At 42.4% G+C, this 19,024-nt stretch overlaps 1 protein-coding gene across 24 annotated transcripts in view; it reads right to left on the bottom strand.

Moving 5' to 3' along the window:
- The window catches only part of LOC109624508 (pleckstrin homology domain-containing family A member 5-like), an 88,288-nt gene that overhangs the window by 7,447 nt on the left and 61,817 nt on the right, over positions 1–19,024 (bottom strand). For 6 of the 24 annotated variants that reach the window (XM_069528192.1, XM_069528190.1, XM_069528191.1 and 3 more), the window contains 14 exons: positions 17,602–17,702; positions 15,504–15,619; positions 12,653–13,159; positions 9,737–10,217; positions 8,985–9,068; positions 8,137–8,256; positions 7,084–7,137; positions 5,577–5,657; positions 3,213–3,275; positions 3,046–3,126; positions 2,454–2,603; positions 2,231–2,332; positions 1,379–1,537; positions 349–504 (listed from right to left, as the gene is read on the bottom strand). In XM_069528192.1, the coding sequence (XP_069384293.1) occupies positions 349–504; positions 1,379–1,537; positions 2,231–2,332; positions 2,454–2,603; positions 3,046–3,126; positions 3,213–3,275; positions 5,577–5,657; positions 7,084–7,137; positions 8,137–8,256; positions 8,985–9,068; positions 9,737–10,217; positions 12,653–13,159; positions 15,504–15,619; positions 17,602–17,702 (2,255 nt within the window). Of the gene's footprint in view, positions 1–348; positions 505–1,378; positions 1,538–2,230; positions 2,333–2,453; positions 2,604–3,045; positions 3,127–3,212; positions 3,276–5,576; positions 5,658–7,083; positions 7,138–8,136; positions 8,257–8,984; positions 9,069–9,736; positions 10,218–12,652; positions 13,160–15,503; positions 15,677–16,221; positions 17,381–17,601; positions 17,703–19,024 lie in introns of those variants that run through there. The other 18 variants (XM_069528201.1, XM_069528203.1, XM_069528214.1 and 15 more) reach the window with 9 other exon arrangements.

Below are 19,024 nucleotides of genomic sequence, written 5' to 3'. Positions count from 1 at the left end.
AAACACAGCTTGAAGAAACAAAACCCTTATGTAGTGAGATTTTGAATCAGTGTTTTCCAAATAAATAAACAAAAGTAAGCAGCAAACACTTAATCTCAGATGTGGCTTGAACAGAAACAGGAAATGAAGCAGCATAATTCAATTAAAACAAGAAAACCAACAAGGCTTCACCCATCTACCTAAAAAAAACATGATGGAAATATGGCATCAAGTAAAAAAACAGATGATCCGACCAAAAACAATCCAGACGACATGAGATGTCCATCAAAATGAAAAGTGAAAACCATCACAGCGAGCAATGGCGTGCGATGACAAAGGTGAAGGCGGGGTCAATGCAAACGAGCTTACACTGTGCGTGCCATTCCTGTGACTGGTCTTCTTCTCCTCTGCCCTGTGGAGTGATGAAGGGCGAACACCAGTGGGAGAGGGCACGGGGGGCACTGGGGGGGGGTTGGGTTCGTAGGACTGGGGTAGGGGTGGCCGTGGGGGTGCCGAGTCCTCCTCCTGGGGATTATACAGGGCATGACTGGACAGGAAGCAAGGGGACACATGGCACCGCCACGCACGCTCAGGGCGACCACCATCTGGTACTGAGTTACTCCGGCCCACAGGACGGGTAAAGCAGCTGATTAGCCACAGAGAGGGCTCCACATGCTGCTCGAGCATGACTGACACATCCACTCTAATAATACCAGTGACTCATAGTGCTCATGAGCAGAGCTGGCATTTTAAGCCCCCAGCTTACGATGATCGTCAAATACACAACTGGAAGAGATGTTGGTGAATTATCTCAGACATCAACTCCAGAGAATGTCCACACAATGGGGTCCAGACTTTCTCCAGAGATTTCCTGTCACAAATTAACAATGCAGCAGGAGGTTCTCCAGGTCAGACGCTTTCATAACAAGAAAACGTCTTCAGGTGGGGGTGTGGCGCATTATGCAGAATGTACTCTATAAAGTCCACTGAGGAAATCACATGCTTTTATTTCAAATCTAATTGTTTTTCCAAGTTGTCATCTTCTTTTGAGCCTTCTACATGTACAGTATGACACATTTCATCCTGAGATGTTTGTATTCTATTTGCTGGTAAAGACCCCTCCGGGGGCTCACTCTGACATTCTCTGGAGTTCTTACTAGGGGGCTGGCAAGACTCATTATTTCCAGATATTTCCACATACAGCCCCTTTGCCTGAAATTTTCTGGAGGGGCTGAAAGCATGCAGCTTTAATGTGTTGTTAAAAATGTAATTGCTTGGAAGATTGGAAACAAATATATAAAAAGAGGACACATTCTGACATTTAATAAGTTGGACCCAGAAAATTTTGTTTGATAAATGACTTAAATGATTTTATAAATAGTTTTCAGTTGTGCCTCACCTCATTTTTGTGCTTACTGAAGCTGTTCTTGGGCCCATAGAAACCCATCCCATCAGCAGCGTTTCTCTGAGCCTTGTTTTTATTGAGGGCCTCTGTCACATCTTGAATCCTCCACAGCTCTTTCTGGATGTGGACGTGCTGCTGGCTGGGAGGCTCCGTCTGAAAAAACACATAGACGTTCACAATTCACCAGACATCACCTAAAGATTCACCTCTAATTCTCAAGTTAATAATAAAGTAAGATTAACATGCAGAAGATAGTGTGTGGAATGTGGAACAGTGAGAGGAGAGATCATGTATCTGCTAAGGTGTGCAGTCCTTTAAGAGCTTTGTAAGAAATATTATCCTCAGAATGTGATCAGCAAAGGGGAGAGATGAGAAGAGAGTTAAAGATAGACTGGGGAAAGAAGGGAGAACAGAGGAGTAAGAGAAACGGACACGTAATTATCTCCTCCTTACTGATGATAGGTTTCTCAGAGTGTGAAAGGCACTTAGGAAGACAACTGACAGCTTCCCTGCTGGCCCTCTGACCTCTCTAATCCGAACAAGCCTCTGCTCTGGCTCAGATTCAACCAGGGATAACTGTTAGATGTGTTTTCTCTGTGTTTACACCTCTCACATGATTAATGATAAAAGATAAAAGAAAGATTTAATTAAGACCTGCTCTTAATTCTCTTTATTCCCTCCCTCCAAATCCAGCAAAGGACACAGGAGCACAGACTTTTTCCCCAAAGTCAAGAAAAGTGAAGACAAAAAAACTGTTCAAGGTGATTTGCCACACTTCCAGCTTTCTTTGAAGCTCTGAGGAACGAGTACTTCTACCAAAGCCTGACAGCTCAAGAATGATCCTACCTGAGGGCTTCCCAGTGCTTCTAACTGCTCCAGCAGGTTGTTCTTAGCCAGAGTCACATCTCCCTCCAGCTTGTCATAGTCCCTCCACGACCGCTCCAACTCCTGGTTTGGGAGAGATACAATGACAATGTTAGAAAGAAACTCATCATAATAACACTCCTGAAGAAAAGGGATTTCAGTGTCATGTGTGTTTGTTTGTGTTATAACGTCTTTTGTGACTCACAGCAGTGACTCTGGACAGCTCTCTGCAGGTGCTGAGCAGGCCGCTCTGCAGTAAGTCTCGCTGCTGGATGATGCTCTGCATGGCAACAGGGTTATCACAGCCCATCTCTATCTCCTGGCTTGCGGACAGCAGCGCAGTCTCAAGGGTGTGCTGAAGTAACACACAACACACCAAATACTTACATAACATTTCAGGTCAGTTAACTTGAGCAAACATTATTGGATGGTTATTTAAGCCCGTGGCACGGATTCCAACACTTTAATGTTTACCTTGTTTTTGGCTCAGATACCTCGTCCAGAATTTTAAACTAAAAAGCATGTCTGCATACAACTTTCTTTTTTCCTAATTAAGTGATTGTTGAATTCATAAAAATGCTGCACAGGGACCAATACAACAAATATAATACAGCCCTGTACATCAAAAAAACCAGGATGGAGACAGTTTTCTCTCTTTGTCACATAGATTTAACTCAGGCTATTCTTAGAACTTGTAAACTGTGCATTATTTTTAGTTTATTCTTTGTCCAGTTGGCACCACACCCCTGTAAACAGTGTGATATTGGGAAGAAGACAGATGTGCTGTGTTTAGTCACCTTCTCTCTGTAAAGCTGGTGAAGTTTTTCCTCCTGTGTCCCCACCATTTTATCCTGCTCACACAACAGGCTCAGTTTGGTCTAAAGAGAAAAGGGCAAAGAGTTGTGATTGACTGTGAGCAGCTGAAAGGAGAATTGTGTCGTGTGTCACACCACACTGAACTTACATCAATGTCCATTTCTCCTGGCATGAATGTGTAGGCGTGTTCTCTGTAGTCGTCTTGACTCAGCTGTGGAGAAACACAGGACGTCAGACAGAGATGACAAATATACAAATGTACAGAATGTGGAGATCTAATGCAGTATCACGACGAGGCTCTCTCTCTGAGCCTCCAAATGAGTCCCAGAGTAAAGACTAACGTTTCAGACCATCTAAGTTAGCACACCAACAATGGGGAGAGCAGCCAGTCTACAGTCTCTCCTCTGATGATGCTGGTGCTTCATGTTACATCAGCCACACTGGTTTGTCTCCATCAGCATAAAGTGGTGGCTTGTTTTTTTGGAAATGTGAGGGGATGGCGTCATGTAAAACAATCTTAACTACTGAAGTCTAGAGTCAGCGCAAAAACTGTATCCAACAACTGTGTTCTATCCAGCACATGCTCTGCAGCTAATTGCTCCAAGTACTCTGTCTGTTTCATAGCTGCGCTCAACTAAAGTGCAATATTTATTAAAGATGAATAACAAACTAACCACAGATCCTGTTGTGATGTTTAAACACTCATTATGCTTATAGCTATTATAAACAGGCATTTAGTATTAACCCAAGCGAAAATATACTCATTAAAATACAGGCAGTCTCAATATGTTGCTACTATAAGACTGCATTGGATCCCATGTTTGCAAGTAATGTAATCATCACATAATACATGATTATTCACTCACTCTTCTAAAACTGTGCAGACAATAGTGTCAGGACAGTGACATGTTTCTGTGTTGTTTTGGGTTTGTTCTCACACTGATTATGAAATGTGTGATGCTCTGACAGAACTGAACTGGAGCATCTTTTCTTGTGATCATATCATAAATCACATTTCCCTGAAGGAAACATTGGTTGCTTTGCTTGTTGAGTATGTTTAGGTGCATTACTCTTAAATTTAAATGGAATAATTAAATTTAAAATATAACATGCTGGCCAACAGAGTCAAAACAACAACGCACATCTCACTGTCAAAAATACTTTCAGACTCCAACACTCCACACTAATACCTGCACTCTGTCACACACGTTTGTTTAACACCTTGTTCCTCAGTTAAACCACAGAACACAGTTAAAGCAGGTGGGACCTCAGAACCACATTGCATTCCACACAGAACATGCAGACACTTCCACAGCTCCGAGGGCTTCGCTGTGGTGTTGTGTGGACTACGTGTGACATGAGGAGGAGGAAGACGGGGACAGTTTTCTGGCAGCTGAACAGGTGGGAATGCAGCTGTTGGGCTGGAATGCCAGACAACGTGGTGAAGGTGGGTGGGAGTGGTCCTCAGCTGCACTTTTAAACTTCAAAAGTGGCAAAGGGGTGTCAAAGCCATCGTCACATACAACAAGCCGGCTCTCTTTATTCTTTCCATCAGCAGAATGAAAGAGGGGGTGAAGAGGACGGAATGAGGAAGACGGGTAAAAAGGAGGAGAAAGTTTACCTAGAAAACATTTGTCTTCATCTTCAGCAGTGGCCCCCTGACTTTATTAGGTCTTATTCGGTATTAAGTCTATTCACTGGCTGATGCTCAAGTATGTCTAGTCTAACATCCACTAACAACAAGATTTGTTGAAAAGAACAGACCGCAGTCTGTGCTAGAAATATATGTATATGGATGTTTATGGATGTTGGACATATAATGCCCCCCCCCCCGATCAAATTGTGGCCCCTTCATGGCCCCGATTTAGAAAAATCCTACATCTGCCACTGCAGAAAAACCATCCCTGGCAGGCTTTAAGTTGGGTGTATCTTTTTTCACAAATAGATGCAATATTTGGTAATGAACTGAAGTGACAAGTCTGGTAATGCAGAATTAACTCAAGCTAATTGGAAACCTCCTGCCAAGACCAGGTGGCTAATGAGAGAGAACACATTCGGCAAACGCTTATGAAAAATCACACACTGACCTTCACTGTTTGGGGCTCTAGATAGAACTAGATGAGTAACAACTACAGGGCTTTGCGATCTAAATGATAAGTCTGTGAATAAAGCTTTAACCTCTTGTTTAGGATAGTCCGACAGCAGGCTGAATATTTTCTAAACACATCACAAACCCTAAACAGTATCCAGCTAAACCTGAGAGTGAGGAGGGAATTTAACTGAACAGCAAACAAGTCATGCCCAAACTTGGCATGACTTCTAGTAATAACAGAGGAACAGTCAAAAAGCAATGGATGAGGAGGTGCTGGCAAAACACACAATACAGGGGAGACCGGTCTCAAGATGCCACAGGGACTCGGACATCGAAGGAGGAGCATTGCACAACAGACCAAAAAGGGACAACAGCGACTGGTGAGGATGAGGCGGAGCAGAGCCTATGAGCTGGCCTTACTTGCTGGTAAAGTTGAGGCCTTGGGGCAGAGTTCTCAATCAAAGAGTGAGTCATGACGATTAAGGGGTCATTTTCCTTCATCTAGTCCAGTGTGGAGAGGAGCGATAGAGCATGTGTCAGTTTATAGCAGTGCTTCACTTCAGAGACAACACACCCACAATGTTGAGACACCCTCACTCGCTCAAGCTCTCTCTCTCATTACCCAGACTCATACACCTACGTGTGCATCCACCATGAACAGGGATGGATAAGGCAATTAGAAATCCTCAAACCAGCATCAACACATTGTCGTGCAAAACTCCAAGATGCTTACTTATTAATAGCAGCCTTCCAGTTCTTTGTTTTTTTTCTTATCCTTATTTAAGAGAATGGTCTTTAAGTTTGAGAGCAGGACTTATTGATTTCATGTTCACATTTTGTAATGCTTTCACTCAAAAGCCTGGGCTCACACCTAAATAGCCCCTGCTTCTGCTGAAACCATGCGCTTGCACTCAGATATTTTGTTGCTTGGAAAGATTTGCTGCACTCCCATTTCAGCTCATCTCCGCACGCTCATTCTCCCTCTGTGCACATGTTAAACACCAGCTCTTTGATTTTTTTGTGTGCAACAATAGAAAGTCAGGTGTAGTGTTGACAAAAGAAATTGCCCTACCCTTGTTGTGGGTGTGTTAGCCTAACTATTTTGAGATTCCTGTAAGGGAGTGTATGAACCCTGATCACTCAGAAACCACCCGTACCAGACTCTCAAAGAAGTAAAGCTTGAAAAACGCATAAGAAAACAATCCAAGAGCAGACATTTCAAGTGTGCACAGAAGCAACTTGACTAAGAGGAAGCGCAGGAAATCTGACCAACCAAAAAAACATAGTTTCAGCACAAGCAGAGCAAATCCAAGCCCAAGCAGATTAGAGTGCAAACACAGGGTTTTGACTGAATGCAGTACAAGATCTGAATGTGAAATCATGTCCTGCTCTCAAACTGAAAGACCATTCTCTTGAATAAAGTTAGGGAAAAAAAACATGCACGATATCGAACGTACTCTATGTAGCAAAATTATAAATATCTTCATCACTGCACATATCTGGGGTCAGCTCCTTTGATTATGAAATCATCTTCTGTTGAATCATGTGTTTGTGTTCAAAAAGTGCACTTTCTTAATTACTCAAATTCTCAATGAAAAAATTTCAGTTTAAGAAAAATCATTTCCAGACACTGAAGCTTGTCCACATGCCCCAACTACACAGAATAGTTAGTAAAGCTGACAGCAAGTGCAGGGTGTGTATTTAAATTGATTACTGAATTAAATGGCCCATCTAGAGACAGGAGCTAGAAACTAGCATAGGCTAAAATGCTGTGGTAATGTAACACTGCTCCATGATTATGTAGTTATCTCTATAAAACAAAAAACTTTATTATATGCATATTGATTAATTTAACAATAGCAAAGCATTATATAAGTTCAGTTGATGTGAAGAGGAGACAGGGCCATGCATTCATGCATTACCCCACCTGATTGTCCAAAAACATGAGGTTCCTTTGGAGGTGGTGAGAGAGTATGTCATTCTAGCATCAGCAGCAAAGAAGAGAGAAGAAAAAAAGCAACAGGAGAGTAAGACAAAAGAGAGAAAGTCACATTTTCTTTCTTACACATTCTCTCAAACACACACGCTCGCAGAGATTAACACACACCACACATGCAGGCATGTCATGTACAGTGTACCCAAAGAAAACCAGGAGGAAGGAGGGGAGGACCAGTCATGGTGGAAAAATTAGGTTAGGTACCAGATGCACTATATATAGTAACAGAGTGAGTGCAGTATTAGAGCTCTATACTGATGAAATGGCCATGTGCTGTCTTGAACAAGTGCAGGCAAATTGCTCCTACATCAGGTAAGGCATCCATATTTTTAACGAAACTGGTACATATGGTAAAGAACTTACATTAATTGTAGAACATTAGTTTAATAAAAAGGCAAAAGCCAAAGTCATTACTGACCCATATCACAGGATCTCAACCATTCTCCACCTCACGCCTACTTGACCTAAATCAGTGACAGTCAAATCTGTCGTCTCAGAGGAGACTTAAAATGCAAAAATCCTGAATTAACATTAACGTTTGCCAGTGTTCTTAACCTCCTTAGCCTTTCGCTCTTTTAAGCTCGCCAGTGGCTTTAAGCTTTATTTCCGGGTAACATCTGTCTGGACTCTTTATGGCATAAAAAATGTCTCAATCAGCTGCTTGCCCAAATGAGACTATATCATCAATTGTAAGAAGTTGCATCTTCAGTTTTAAGTCTTTTTTGTCTCGAGACATTTCACATAATTTGGAAAAAGCTGATATCCAAAGTAGCTGATCCCCAAATATGCTGAGCGGGCAATTCAAGCCAAAGTACAATGCTTTATGGAGAAAATGCCCACTTTAGTGCTTTTCCCCTTAAGTCAGCCATGTGTTAAGACTAAAGAAAATACTCTGGATCAAGATGGATAATGGTCGTGGGTAAAGATGGCATACACACCACATGATAACACACACGCCTGCGGAGGCATCTCTGGGGGCCTGACCTTTGGGTTGTCACCATCCATGTTTAGTTGCATAAGCTGTGCTACAGTGTGCTCCCGGATACTGTTTAGCTCTGCCTGCTGCCGCCGCAGCTTTATCAGCAGCAGAGTCAGTTCCTCAGGCTGCAAGGGAGGGAGGGAGGGACATACAGCCATAGTGGAACAGGGACACACCGCAGGGGGGGGCGGGAAAGGAGAGAACACACCAGGACAGGAAATTTTAGAGGCGTCAAGCTCCCGACAGGTGAAGAGATTATATCCAGGTAGTGAGTGTTCATGCAGCTCAGGACCACAAGATTATCCAGGGTGCATTCAGCAGCGGGCAAATTCTACAAGTCCACTCAAGACAGGAAAGTTTAGCATTTATTACACAATCACAGTTCACACAGTTTCCCAGCTCTGTGAGGACACAGCACCGTGTACGGCTTTGAAATAAATTCCTGATCTGACTTAGAGCGTTGTGAGTGACAGGTTTTTTTAAGTCTCCATTAGAGGTGAAGAGCTCTGCCTAGTTCTGCCTAAAACTGAAATCTGAAGATTCTGTCTCTGTCTTCTTGGAGGGAAATGAAAGACAGAAAGAGGAAGAGGCAGGTAATGTTATGAAAATAGCCTCGTCTCCCTACCTGTGTGTGTGTGTGTGTGTGTGTGTGTGTGTGTGTGTGTGTGTGTGTGTGTGTGTGTGTGTGTGTGTGTGTGTGTGTGTGTGTGTCTACACGTGCAGAGCAACCCAGGCGTGAAATTACTGGGTGGTGCATTTTACAGAAATTCATGCATGTTTCTTCACTGACTTAGCCTGGGCAGTTAGAAGACAGCGAAGGACACAGGAGGGGACAACTTAGGCGAGGACTTACTGTTTTGCCTTGGAGAGACTGGGCAGTGATGGTCTGGACTGGGATCCCTGCGGGCATGGACCTCCTGTCAGGTGGGTAAGCATACTGCAGGACACAGTCAAACAAAAACAAACATGACTGTCAGTTACACCATGGACTGGATTCACCCAAATACAAAAATTTTGTACATAGTGGCATTTTAGCAAATTCAGTTCCAAGATTTTGGTGGTGCACTTTAGTGTGTTATAGCAGTCAATAACTTTCATATTCATGTAAATGTTACAATACATTTTGTGTTCCTGAATACATCCATCGCAGATTTCTGTCACTCAAGACATTGAAAACATGGTGATGTAAGTATAGTTAGGGAATAAGCTCTTGACACTCTAACAGCTGGTAAATGGACCTTGGAGAGTCTATCTCTCCTCGTTTCATCCACAAAAGTGATATTTGAAAACATAGCACTCACATTCTGTTGCCTGGACAATCAAAGGTTCATATGTAATTACTTGGAAGGGGGATTTCTTTGGACGTAGCTCTAAAGTAATCAGTTAAAATCATATTCTAGCAGCCATAGTGAAAAGAGATGTTGCTGCTGATTTTTATGACATATTTTAAATCCAGTGCAGCAGGTTGGAGGTAGAAGTCTGAGGGATGGATAACTCAACACCTGAGCAATGCGACAATAACTAGCTTTATAAAAATATTAAATATTGTGTGAGATATGTTCTTTTGTTTTGTTGTTCTTTGGGCGTTTGTTTTCCTGAACTGACCTTGTTGAGCTGCGGCCTGTGACGTCTGTCGATGCTCATGTCTCTTCTATAAATGGGGGAAGACACCTCGGAATGAGCACTGTTCATGTTGTAGGATCGCATTGGGGAGTAGCCACCGTACATGGACAGCGAGCCATGGGAGGGTGAGGCGGGGATGGAGTGGCTCGGTGCGGCGTGCTCCGACAGGTTGATCATGGTCTTGGGACTGGCCATGTTGCCGTAGAGCCCCGGCTGCCTGGTGTACGCCTGCCTCTGCTGCCACTCGTACAACTGCCACATGGTATCATCGCGCATGGAGCGGCGCTTGTCAGGTGGCATGGAACCCAAAACCTGCTCGTACAGCGACGGCGACATGCTGCAGATGCTGTCCCGCTGTGCCATGCTATTCCTGGGCATGCTGCGGTATCCATCACCATAATGCGGCATGTAGGGGACCCGATGGCTTGGCATGTTTCTAGGCAGTGTCTGGTACGACGTGATGCTGGGGAAAAAGAACCGATCACCATCATTAATTGGCAAATTTTATTGACTTGGTTCACAGAAATTCTTTAACTGGAGTATGGTGAAAGTCAAACAATTAATAATCCATATCACTATTTACTAATAAATGATTAATCACAATTGAGAAGCAGAGACACTCATTTCACAAGTAGTTTGAGTAAAGACCTTTTATATATTTCTTTATATGTTTCTTCTATACCACCATCCCTCAAAGCAGGTGAGAGTTTAATTATCCCACAACTACAACTTCCTATAATGAGATTTTGTTAGATACATAAAAAGTTAATTCCTGCTGTTTTCAAAGAAGAGAAGTTGTTCACTTTAAATTAGACATTAAATCCTCTGCATTTTAAGACCACACAAATACAGAGCCACAACTTGGCAGCTTTCTCTCAGATCAGAAAAAAGTTCGTGTTTTACCCGTTTACAACTTTGCAGTGCAACATCCAGTTAGTTTTGTTTCTGGTATATTTCGAAATGTCCTAACTTTTCCTGTCGTTTCAGTTCCTGTTTCCCGGTCACTTGATTATCACTCAGCTGTACCTGATTTGTCAGCCACGGAGTTACCACCAGTAAACCCCCTATATTCTCTGTCTCGAGTGTCATTGTTTTTCTTACTGTTCACATGCTCTTGTGTGTTTGAGCCTTACAAGAATTATTGGATCATGGACCTTTGTCTGTTCCTTACACGTAATAATAACCCTGATTCTGACTTTGTGTATGAAACAAACACCAAACTTCTTAAACTACACCTTCATCTTCTGTGTGTTCAGTGCACACAAATCAGAGACTTCCCTTCCCTTTAATTCGACATTATAATACACCATTTTTCATCTGTTGCAATTTCATCCAACATCTGCCATAAGTTAGTTCACATCTTATTTATCTCTTTTTTCAATATGTGTAAGTTCATTCAGTTGTGTGCAATATCCTAATGTCAGTTTGTATTAGGTTTATCTATTTATTCTTTTGTCTATTAAGTTTTTACTTTACTTACATTTTAAATTACAGTCCTTCACTGGATGCAACATAATTTTGTTTTACTGTGTACTTGTCTTGTGTCTGGTATAAATGAAAATCTTGATCTTGATCTCAAATGGCTTCCAGTGTCACATGTAGTTGCGAAGCATCTCCTGTCTAGATTCAAATTGGATTCACATCCTCTGCTCTGGATGTGTCTGAATAGCACAACACAACATCAATCAAGCTGACCACAGTATGGAACAGTTGGTTACAGAGTAATATTTTTTAAATGTTTCTGTATGTTTTCAGTAGATAAAAAGAAGCAAGACCCAGGGAAAAGCTACACTTTGAACACAAAATGTTAAAAGTCAGAACTCTGGTTTGTAAAACCCAGTAGAATTTAAGAAAAGCTTGTGGCTGACAGACAGAGACTGTTGGACTGTGGGAGAATGGGAAGCGTCAAGCTCTAGTCATGGTTTATCTTCTCAAATACATGCCTATTTTTTCAGATGAATGTACTCAGTGAGTGATTGGGGGAAAAAGAGGCAAGGCTGTGTCAAACATAAGCACAAGCAGGGTGAGCAGATGGAGAGACAGGCAGACGGACATGGTGAGAGCTTAATCGGGACCAATTAAAAATGGGACTGTCACAGCATGGTCAGAGGAAGACAGTTATTCCTACTAACAGCTCTGCCATTCTTCATCCCTAGTTCTATTACGCCATTTTCAAACATGATCTATGGAGGATCATCAGAGAATGTAACCAACTGATTCTGTTGCAGAGATCTCGTATTTTTGTTTGTAGCACATCGACACAACAAACTCTCTTGACATCTTCATTTGTGTCTTCGACGTGTGTGACACCACTTTGCAAGCTGAGATATTTGCTCTCTCTTCTTTTTTTTTTTTGAGATTGTCGCTTGTTAGACACACCCAGTCGCTCCTGGTGAATCCTGCAGAGGATCTCCTGCTCTGTTCTCTTATCGGCTCCTCTGGACTTTCTGCAGACTTCATGCTAGACTAGAGGCTCTCACTCGGACATTTGCGTTCGAATGAATAGCCCCTGCAGAGAAACTTAGGAGGATCTCCAAAGTTCAAAGCAGCTTTAATAATGTCAAAGTGGTTAAATCATGGTAAGGAGAGTGGGATTTACCTGGTTTTTAAACAACACAGCTTTAAAAAGCAATGGTTCTAATGAGCTTTGGAAAATCAGTGCCTGTGAATGAACTGTATGTGTGCACTTGAGGAGAATCCCTCTTGTCTGAATCAGCAGTTAAGCCAAGTTCCCCTTCGTATCGAAGTAGGACAACAGCAGCCTCATGTGCAATAACCTAAAAACAGTGTGTGCTGGTATTTTTTCTCCTTTCCTGACACACATATGAATGAGGTCACACAATGAAATAACAGCAACAGTAATATTTAATCATTAATTTGCCATATAATCAAACCAACCTCCTAGTGTCATCGTCCTGGTTGCGCACCCTTTGTGTGCGAACCCACTGCTCCAGCTGCTGCATAGAGCTTGTCCGACTCAGGTTGCGTTCTGGTTCATGGGTGGAACTCCGCTGAGGAGGGACTCTGGTTCCATCACCTGGAAACTGCTCACCAGATCCGTTAACCTGCGGGCTATGATGGGGCCCATCCGTCTCTGTTGGAGTCTGTGGCGAGGCAATGTTGGCTTTGACGGCCGCTGCCTGGGCGGGCTGCAGTTTGATGCTGTTGATCTTGGTGAGGGGACGCTCGCGCTCCGCCCCGTCCTTCTGAAAACCGTAGCGCTCAGCATCTCGCTGCTTCCTCTCTTCTTCTGCTGTGTCGGGCGAGACTGTCAAAGTGCACTCGAGGTCAACTTCTCGGTTGCGTTCATTGTTCTGGATTTCGGGCTGTGTGAGCGGTGGCCTGTGGTTAGCCACGTGGTTGATCTCTTGAGGGCCGCACTGCTCCACTTTTAGTCTGTCCAACCTGGAAAAGACAAAGAGAAAGTCTGAGTACGGTGAGAGGAATAATCTCAAACGCAGTGATATCCAAAAGCAATGAGATTGCCTTGGCAGTGATGGGAGGATGATAACTATATTAGACAAAAAATTGGCAGCTTTGATATTCTTTTGTGCCACATCCCCAGATCAAGACACGATATCAAGTATGGGTAAAACATATTGTGCAGACCTAAAGCCCTACATTTGCAAACCCATACAACGCTCTAAAATAAAAACAAAAGTACAACGAAAAAGCTTGGTGGTGCACAATGTCTCTTCCAGCTGCCAGGAGGTCAAGCATGTTAAAGGAAATCGGATATCCCCCAATAAAACCCTGCCTCTGTGGGCACGTCTCAGAGGTGGTGCTCTGGCCCCAGTAATCCATTTGCAGCTCTCCTCTCTAGAAGACCCACCTACAACTCTGTGGTCATTAGGGAGGTCTCAAGTGGTAATAGACACCACGACTCCTTGGCATCAGACGGACTCAAGGTCACAACTTCAAAGTTCTCCAAATTCCCCCTCCGCAGCACGGCTCACTGGGTTAGCAATAAGAGGGCAGCAGGAAAGGCATTCCTTCACAGTTTCCACTTGTATCCTTTTTTTAAATAGCCACACTATTCACATAATGACTTCTGCAGCCTTCTGTGGCTCCACCAGCCCAGTAGAGAAACACATTTAACCATTTGAAAGTCTCAAACTCAAACTTTCGATTGTAGAAAGACTTTTAGTCCAAGGAAGATTAGGTTTTAGGTTTATGTAACTGACTGTTTTTCCACACTATCTTTGGCTTTTCCCCCTCTCTTTATTCAAGAGGGTGGTCTTTCAGTTAGAAAGCAGGACTTATTGCTTTCACATTAAGATTTTGCATGCATACCATTTTGTGCTTTCACTCAAAACCCTGCGCTCGCACTCAGATATACCCTGTCACTACCAGGTGTAGTGTTGACAAGTGATATTGTCCTGGCCTAATTGTGGGTGTGTTAGCTTAACTTCTTTGGGTGGTTATTTTAACCAGGTTCATGCAATCCCACCCTCCGCAGCTTTATTGTTACAGTGGCTCCCCGTCCGTGCACTTGAAGAAAAAACGACATGTTCATGGAGCAGGAGTCCAGCAGATTGCTGATCAACATGGAGCAGGGAAATCAAGGATGTCACGTTTGTGGAATACTCTTGCTAGCAACTAAGAAAACTAAATAGATGCTGCCCTATTTCTTCCTCCCGAGTGATTTATGGGACCAGTACCAACTGCAAAAGTAACCACAAGGGTGGGGCAATTTTATTCATCATCGCTACACCTGAAATTCTATTGCTTGGGGGATTTTGACGATAAAATCCAAGTGTGAAAGAAAAAAAAAATTAAAACAGCAAAAGAAAAAATCTAAAAAAGGAGTAAAGAAATCTGCGAGCAAACATTTCACATGTACACTGAAGCTGCATGAGCACGAGGAGAAAAGCTGAAGCTTGAGCGAAGGTAATCCAAGCACAAGCAGTATATATGAGTGTGAGAGCAGGGTTTTGAGTGAGAGCTTTACATGAAATCAAGTCCTGCTCTCAAACTGAAAGACCACTCTCTTGAAAGAAGACAGGAAAAACCCCATAACTACTCACAAGCTTAAAATGTGGTAACAGTGCAAAGACTAAAAGATGCAGAACAAATATAGGAATCCTTAACTAGATATATATTACAATGCTGTTACCATAAATAGTCTTGAAACAGCATCACATTAAACAATGCTATTTAGTGGATTTCAGGCTCTGCTGCTCTGTGTAATTGCAGAGCACTTTACCATTATGCCTCTGCTCGGCCATGTAAAGGGAGGGCATTAGACCGGCACACTGCCAAATGACAGACACTTAACACTGTTTTAAAAAAGGGAAGGAAATAACCCAATCCTGATGAGGCAGTGATCCTGATCCGCCAGTGCAGCTGTGCATGACAAAACACATGCACCATGTGTTCACATCACACACATGTCTACCATACACACTGCATTCTTATGTATGTTACTCTAATGTAGTAAAAATAGTTACATGATATGAAAGAAAAGCCACAGCTTCTTCAGCAAAGCCACAGACCAGAAATGCCAAAAGTGGATGTTGAATTGATGCCAGAGAACTTAAAAGGCTTAACAGAGGGATTTAAAAGCACTTGTTTTGCAGAACAAATGCTAAAAAAGAAAATCAAGATGAAGAAATAAACCTAGGAAGTCATTATTGCTTGTTTCGAGAACTCAAATGTCCTTTGTCTCAGTGAAACATCCCCTTGTAATCTCCCAATCTGCCTCTCTCTACAAATATACATATACTGTACTAGTGACACTGTTACAAACCTTGTGACCGGCTCTGAATGCACAAGTGCAGCATCCGTCATTACTTTCATCCAAGACTCCATTTCCTTGGCTGTGTCTGTGCAAAAATAGTATGTCCTCATGTTGGGATGTGTTGCCTGTTGTGACAAATAGACAGGATCGGGAGAGGAACAGTGACACACAGAAAATGTAACCTGAAAGAGAGAAGACAAAAAAAATCAAGTCAACTTTAACTCTGACTGGTAAATGTAGGTTTCTTCCTAAATAAGAAGAATGTAGAGCTGTTGAGACCAATCGTGTTTGCGCAAGGTTTGGTCACCTGCACTCTACATGTGGAGAGCACATGAGGGAAAGCACATTGATGCATCAGCTATAAGCTTTTTAATTCATCCACATTCATATGCAGATAACTGTTCATAAAAATTTGCCAAAATGTTGTGTGGACCTCCAAAAAGAATTTCTATTTGTGTTTTGTTAGGAGAAACTTTGATATCTGCTGTCTACACAGGAAGTCCCAAATTTGTTGTCAGATGACAGCTGATGGGCTGCGAGGTTAAGAAAACAATGACGTCAATTCAGGTCATATTTCTTCACAAATAATGGTGGAAAAAATCTGGTTAGTGAAATGCTCCTGGCTGTGGTCATCTGCACTATACGCATAAATCAAAGTGCGTCACCTGAGTTTCATGCATACCATTAGATTAGGGCACTAAGTCTGCCGCAGTACTGTAGGACTTACCATGCAGTCGGTTGTATGGCAGACACATTGTTCCATTGTTGCTCTTCCCTCGCAGCATACAAAGCAATTTATTGTTTAAGACAAACACAGAAAGAGAAAAACAGAATGTTTAGTGCAACAACCTCAATATCCTGTTTACAAAATGTCTGAAAACAATAAAAGTAAGTTCATCGCTTCAGTTATGACAGAATAATGAGAACTTCTAATGACATGGGGCCTTTTGGGGTCAGGAACAAGAGACAGGAAAAGTTAAGAATGAAAAATATGCAGTTAAATCGCTGTGAACTTAGAGAGTTTGTGCCCTGTTCTACCTCGACTCTCCTTTGGCCTGAGTCAAAGCTGGAAAGAGTGGGTTGTGTGGTTTGAGAGACCATGAGCAGACTTCTGGCATCTGGTTTCTGGCTGTACTTGGCAGGACAACTCAGGGTTGTTGTCTCTCAGGGTTACGAGGGACCCACAGTCAAATACTCTACAAGCCACTGAGATCCCAGAAAATACGCCTGTCGCCCTGGACCTTGGGTTTTCTGAGGCAACTTAGAGTATTGTAGTGCACTAGTACTCATATACGACTGAATATGACTTATACTAAGCATCACAGCAGATCTAGAAAAAAGCTCTTATGCCGGCCAGCAATACATCTGGTTGCTGCCATCAGGTCAATGCTACAAAGTCCCACTGGCTCAGAAAACATGTACAAAAATAGTTTATTACCTCCGCCAAGTGGGTCATGTTTTCATTTTGGTTTGTTTGTCTGTCTGTCAGCAGGATTACTCAAAAACTGCACAGCTGATTTTTATGAGATTTTGTGGAGGGGTGAGGCATGACCCAAGGAACAACCCATTACATTTTGGACCAGATCTGGATAAACAGGCAGATCCAGAATTTTTTTTGCTACTGCCGAACATGCCGAAATAGTGCTCCAAGTGCCCTTCTGATTAACTCTGCTGTTTGTTTGTTCTACTGTCTGTAAGCAGGACTACACAAAAAATATGATATAGTTTTCCACAAAACACTGTGGATGGAGTCGCAATGAGTTTTCAACATTTTCATTGAATTTGCTGCAGATCAAAATAAAAATCCTGATCTAGTGATTTTAAACGTAGTTTCAAAATGGGACTGTGGGTCCTTAGTGGAGATTTGCACTATACTGAGTACCCACCCTGTTTAAAATATCTATGAATGTGTATGTATGTTTTTATATCAACTGCTGAGCCTCATCAAAGGAAAAATTTAAGTTACGTTTTTGACAGATAATAAAGTTAAGCTAAATTGAGCAAACAAAAAACGTAGAAAAACACTGTGAAAATATACAGTGTGACCACCACAATAATCCTCTTTCTAGTATAACAAAGTTTGACAGGACTGAAACCATGCACTGACCTTGAAGGCATATTTTCTGTTGATGTGATCATCCACAGACAGCATAGATATATAAAAGCTTGGCAGGAGGATGCTGCCGAGTATCCCCTCCTCTTTTTCATCTGCAGATTAAAACAAATGAACACATTGAATTAGGATCTGTTTTGTGATTTCATTTTTGTTAATGACATAACACTAAACAGTGTTAAACAGTAAAAAATTTAAAAAAGCATGTCTACAGTGACAAAACACAAAGATTGGAGTGCTGGTCAAATAAGTGAAGGGGATGGAGTCCGATCAGCAGGAATAATAAGCATTGATTCAATGTCCTCTGTAGCTCGCTTCTCTAATCCTCATTAAGTTAGCAGACAGGGCTCCACATTGACAATGGAGCACTCTCCACAGGGGGGATTAGACTGAGTCCAGAGTTTTAACAGAATTGCTTGACCTATCAATTTGATATAAGCAATCTGCACTGCTTACACAAAACAGAGCAGGAAAACAGAATATAACAGGCAGGAAAACCCCTTTTCCACTGGTCAAAAACCCACTAACACTCACTAACATGTGGCTTTTGTCTACAATGTGAATGGATACACCAGCATCAACTCCTGGGTCAAAATGACTCTGCAGTAGACACAGGTTTTAATTGGATCAGGCTACAATCGGCACTGATGGAAACGTGACACCAGGGAGAAAGTGCTAATTAGGCAAGAAAGTGAGGTGAGAGAGCGCCTCAGTTGTCGGTGCGTTCATAAAGTTGAACAAGACGCACAGGGGAAAAAAACAGCAAGGCAAACTCCTTTACAGGTGATGCGAAACAAGTGAATCGCCAGATTAAGCAGGTTTACCCACGTTTGGAAAAACCTGTAAATACCTGCTAATTCTGATGTAAAAGAGCTTTTAAAGTCGTACAGCCAGGCTTGGTAAGCCTGGAAAAGCTAGCAAGGCAACAATTTGCAACCATATATCTCATCCCCTCCCATCGACCTTCTCGTCATCTGCTGCAAGGTGACATTTCCGTGACTCGCTCACTAACCTGAGACTATTATCTCTGCTTCAGAGGTGTATGCCTCTCCTGTTTGTAAAGCCTCCGGTCATATGCAGTGAGACGGACAGGGTGTGAGCAGGCAGGTCGGTGAGTGACACCAGCGAATCATCTCGTTTGCACCAATTGAAATTGGTCATGTTTATTACAGTTTTCAGTTTATTACAGTCTTTTTTTCTCCCAGACAACTTTAAATATTGATGCTTTCGGGACGTGATGAGGATATCAACAAATAAGATAAAAAGTGTTTCAAAAACAAGGCTCCAATCATTCTCAACAGGCTCAATATGAGCAGTGAGTAATATTTCTGAATGATAGCTGAACTCTGGTCGGCCTCTGGTAGTGTATGCGTAGATCTGGTTGCCCCTGAAGTCATGTTCGAGCCATGCATCAACT

This window comes from Paralichthys olivaceus, chromosome 7, assembly GCF_024713975.1.
Source record: "Paralichthys olivaceus isolate ysfri-2021 chromosome 7, ASM2471397v2, whole genome shotgun sequence".
Classification (NCBI taxonomy): Eukaryota; Metazoa; Chordata; class Actinopteri; order Pleuronectiformes; family Paralichthyidae; genus Paralichthys; species Paralichthys olivaceus.
The sequence above is the reverse complement of the archived record's forward strand: the minus strand, read 5'-3'. Positions and strand labels throughout refer to the sequence as shown.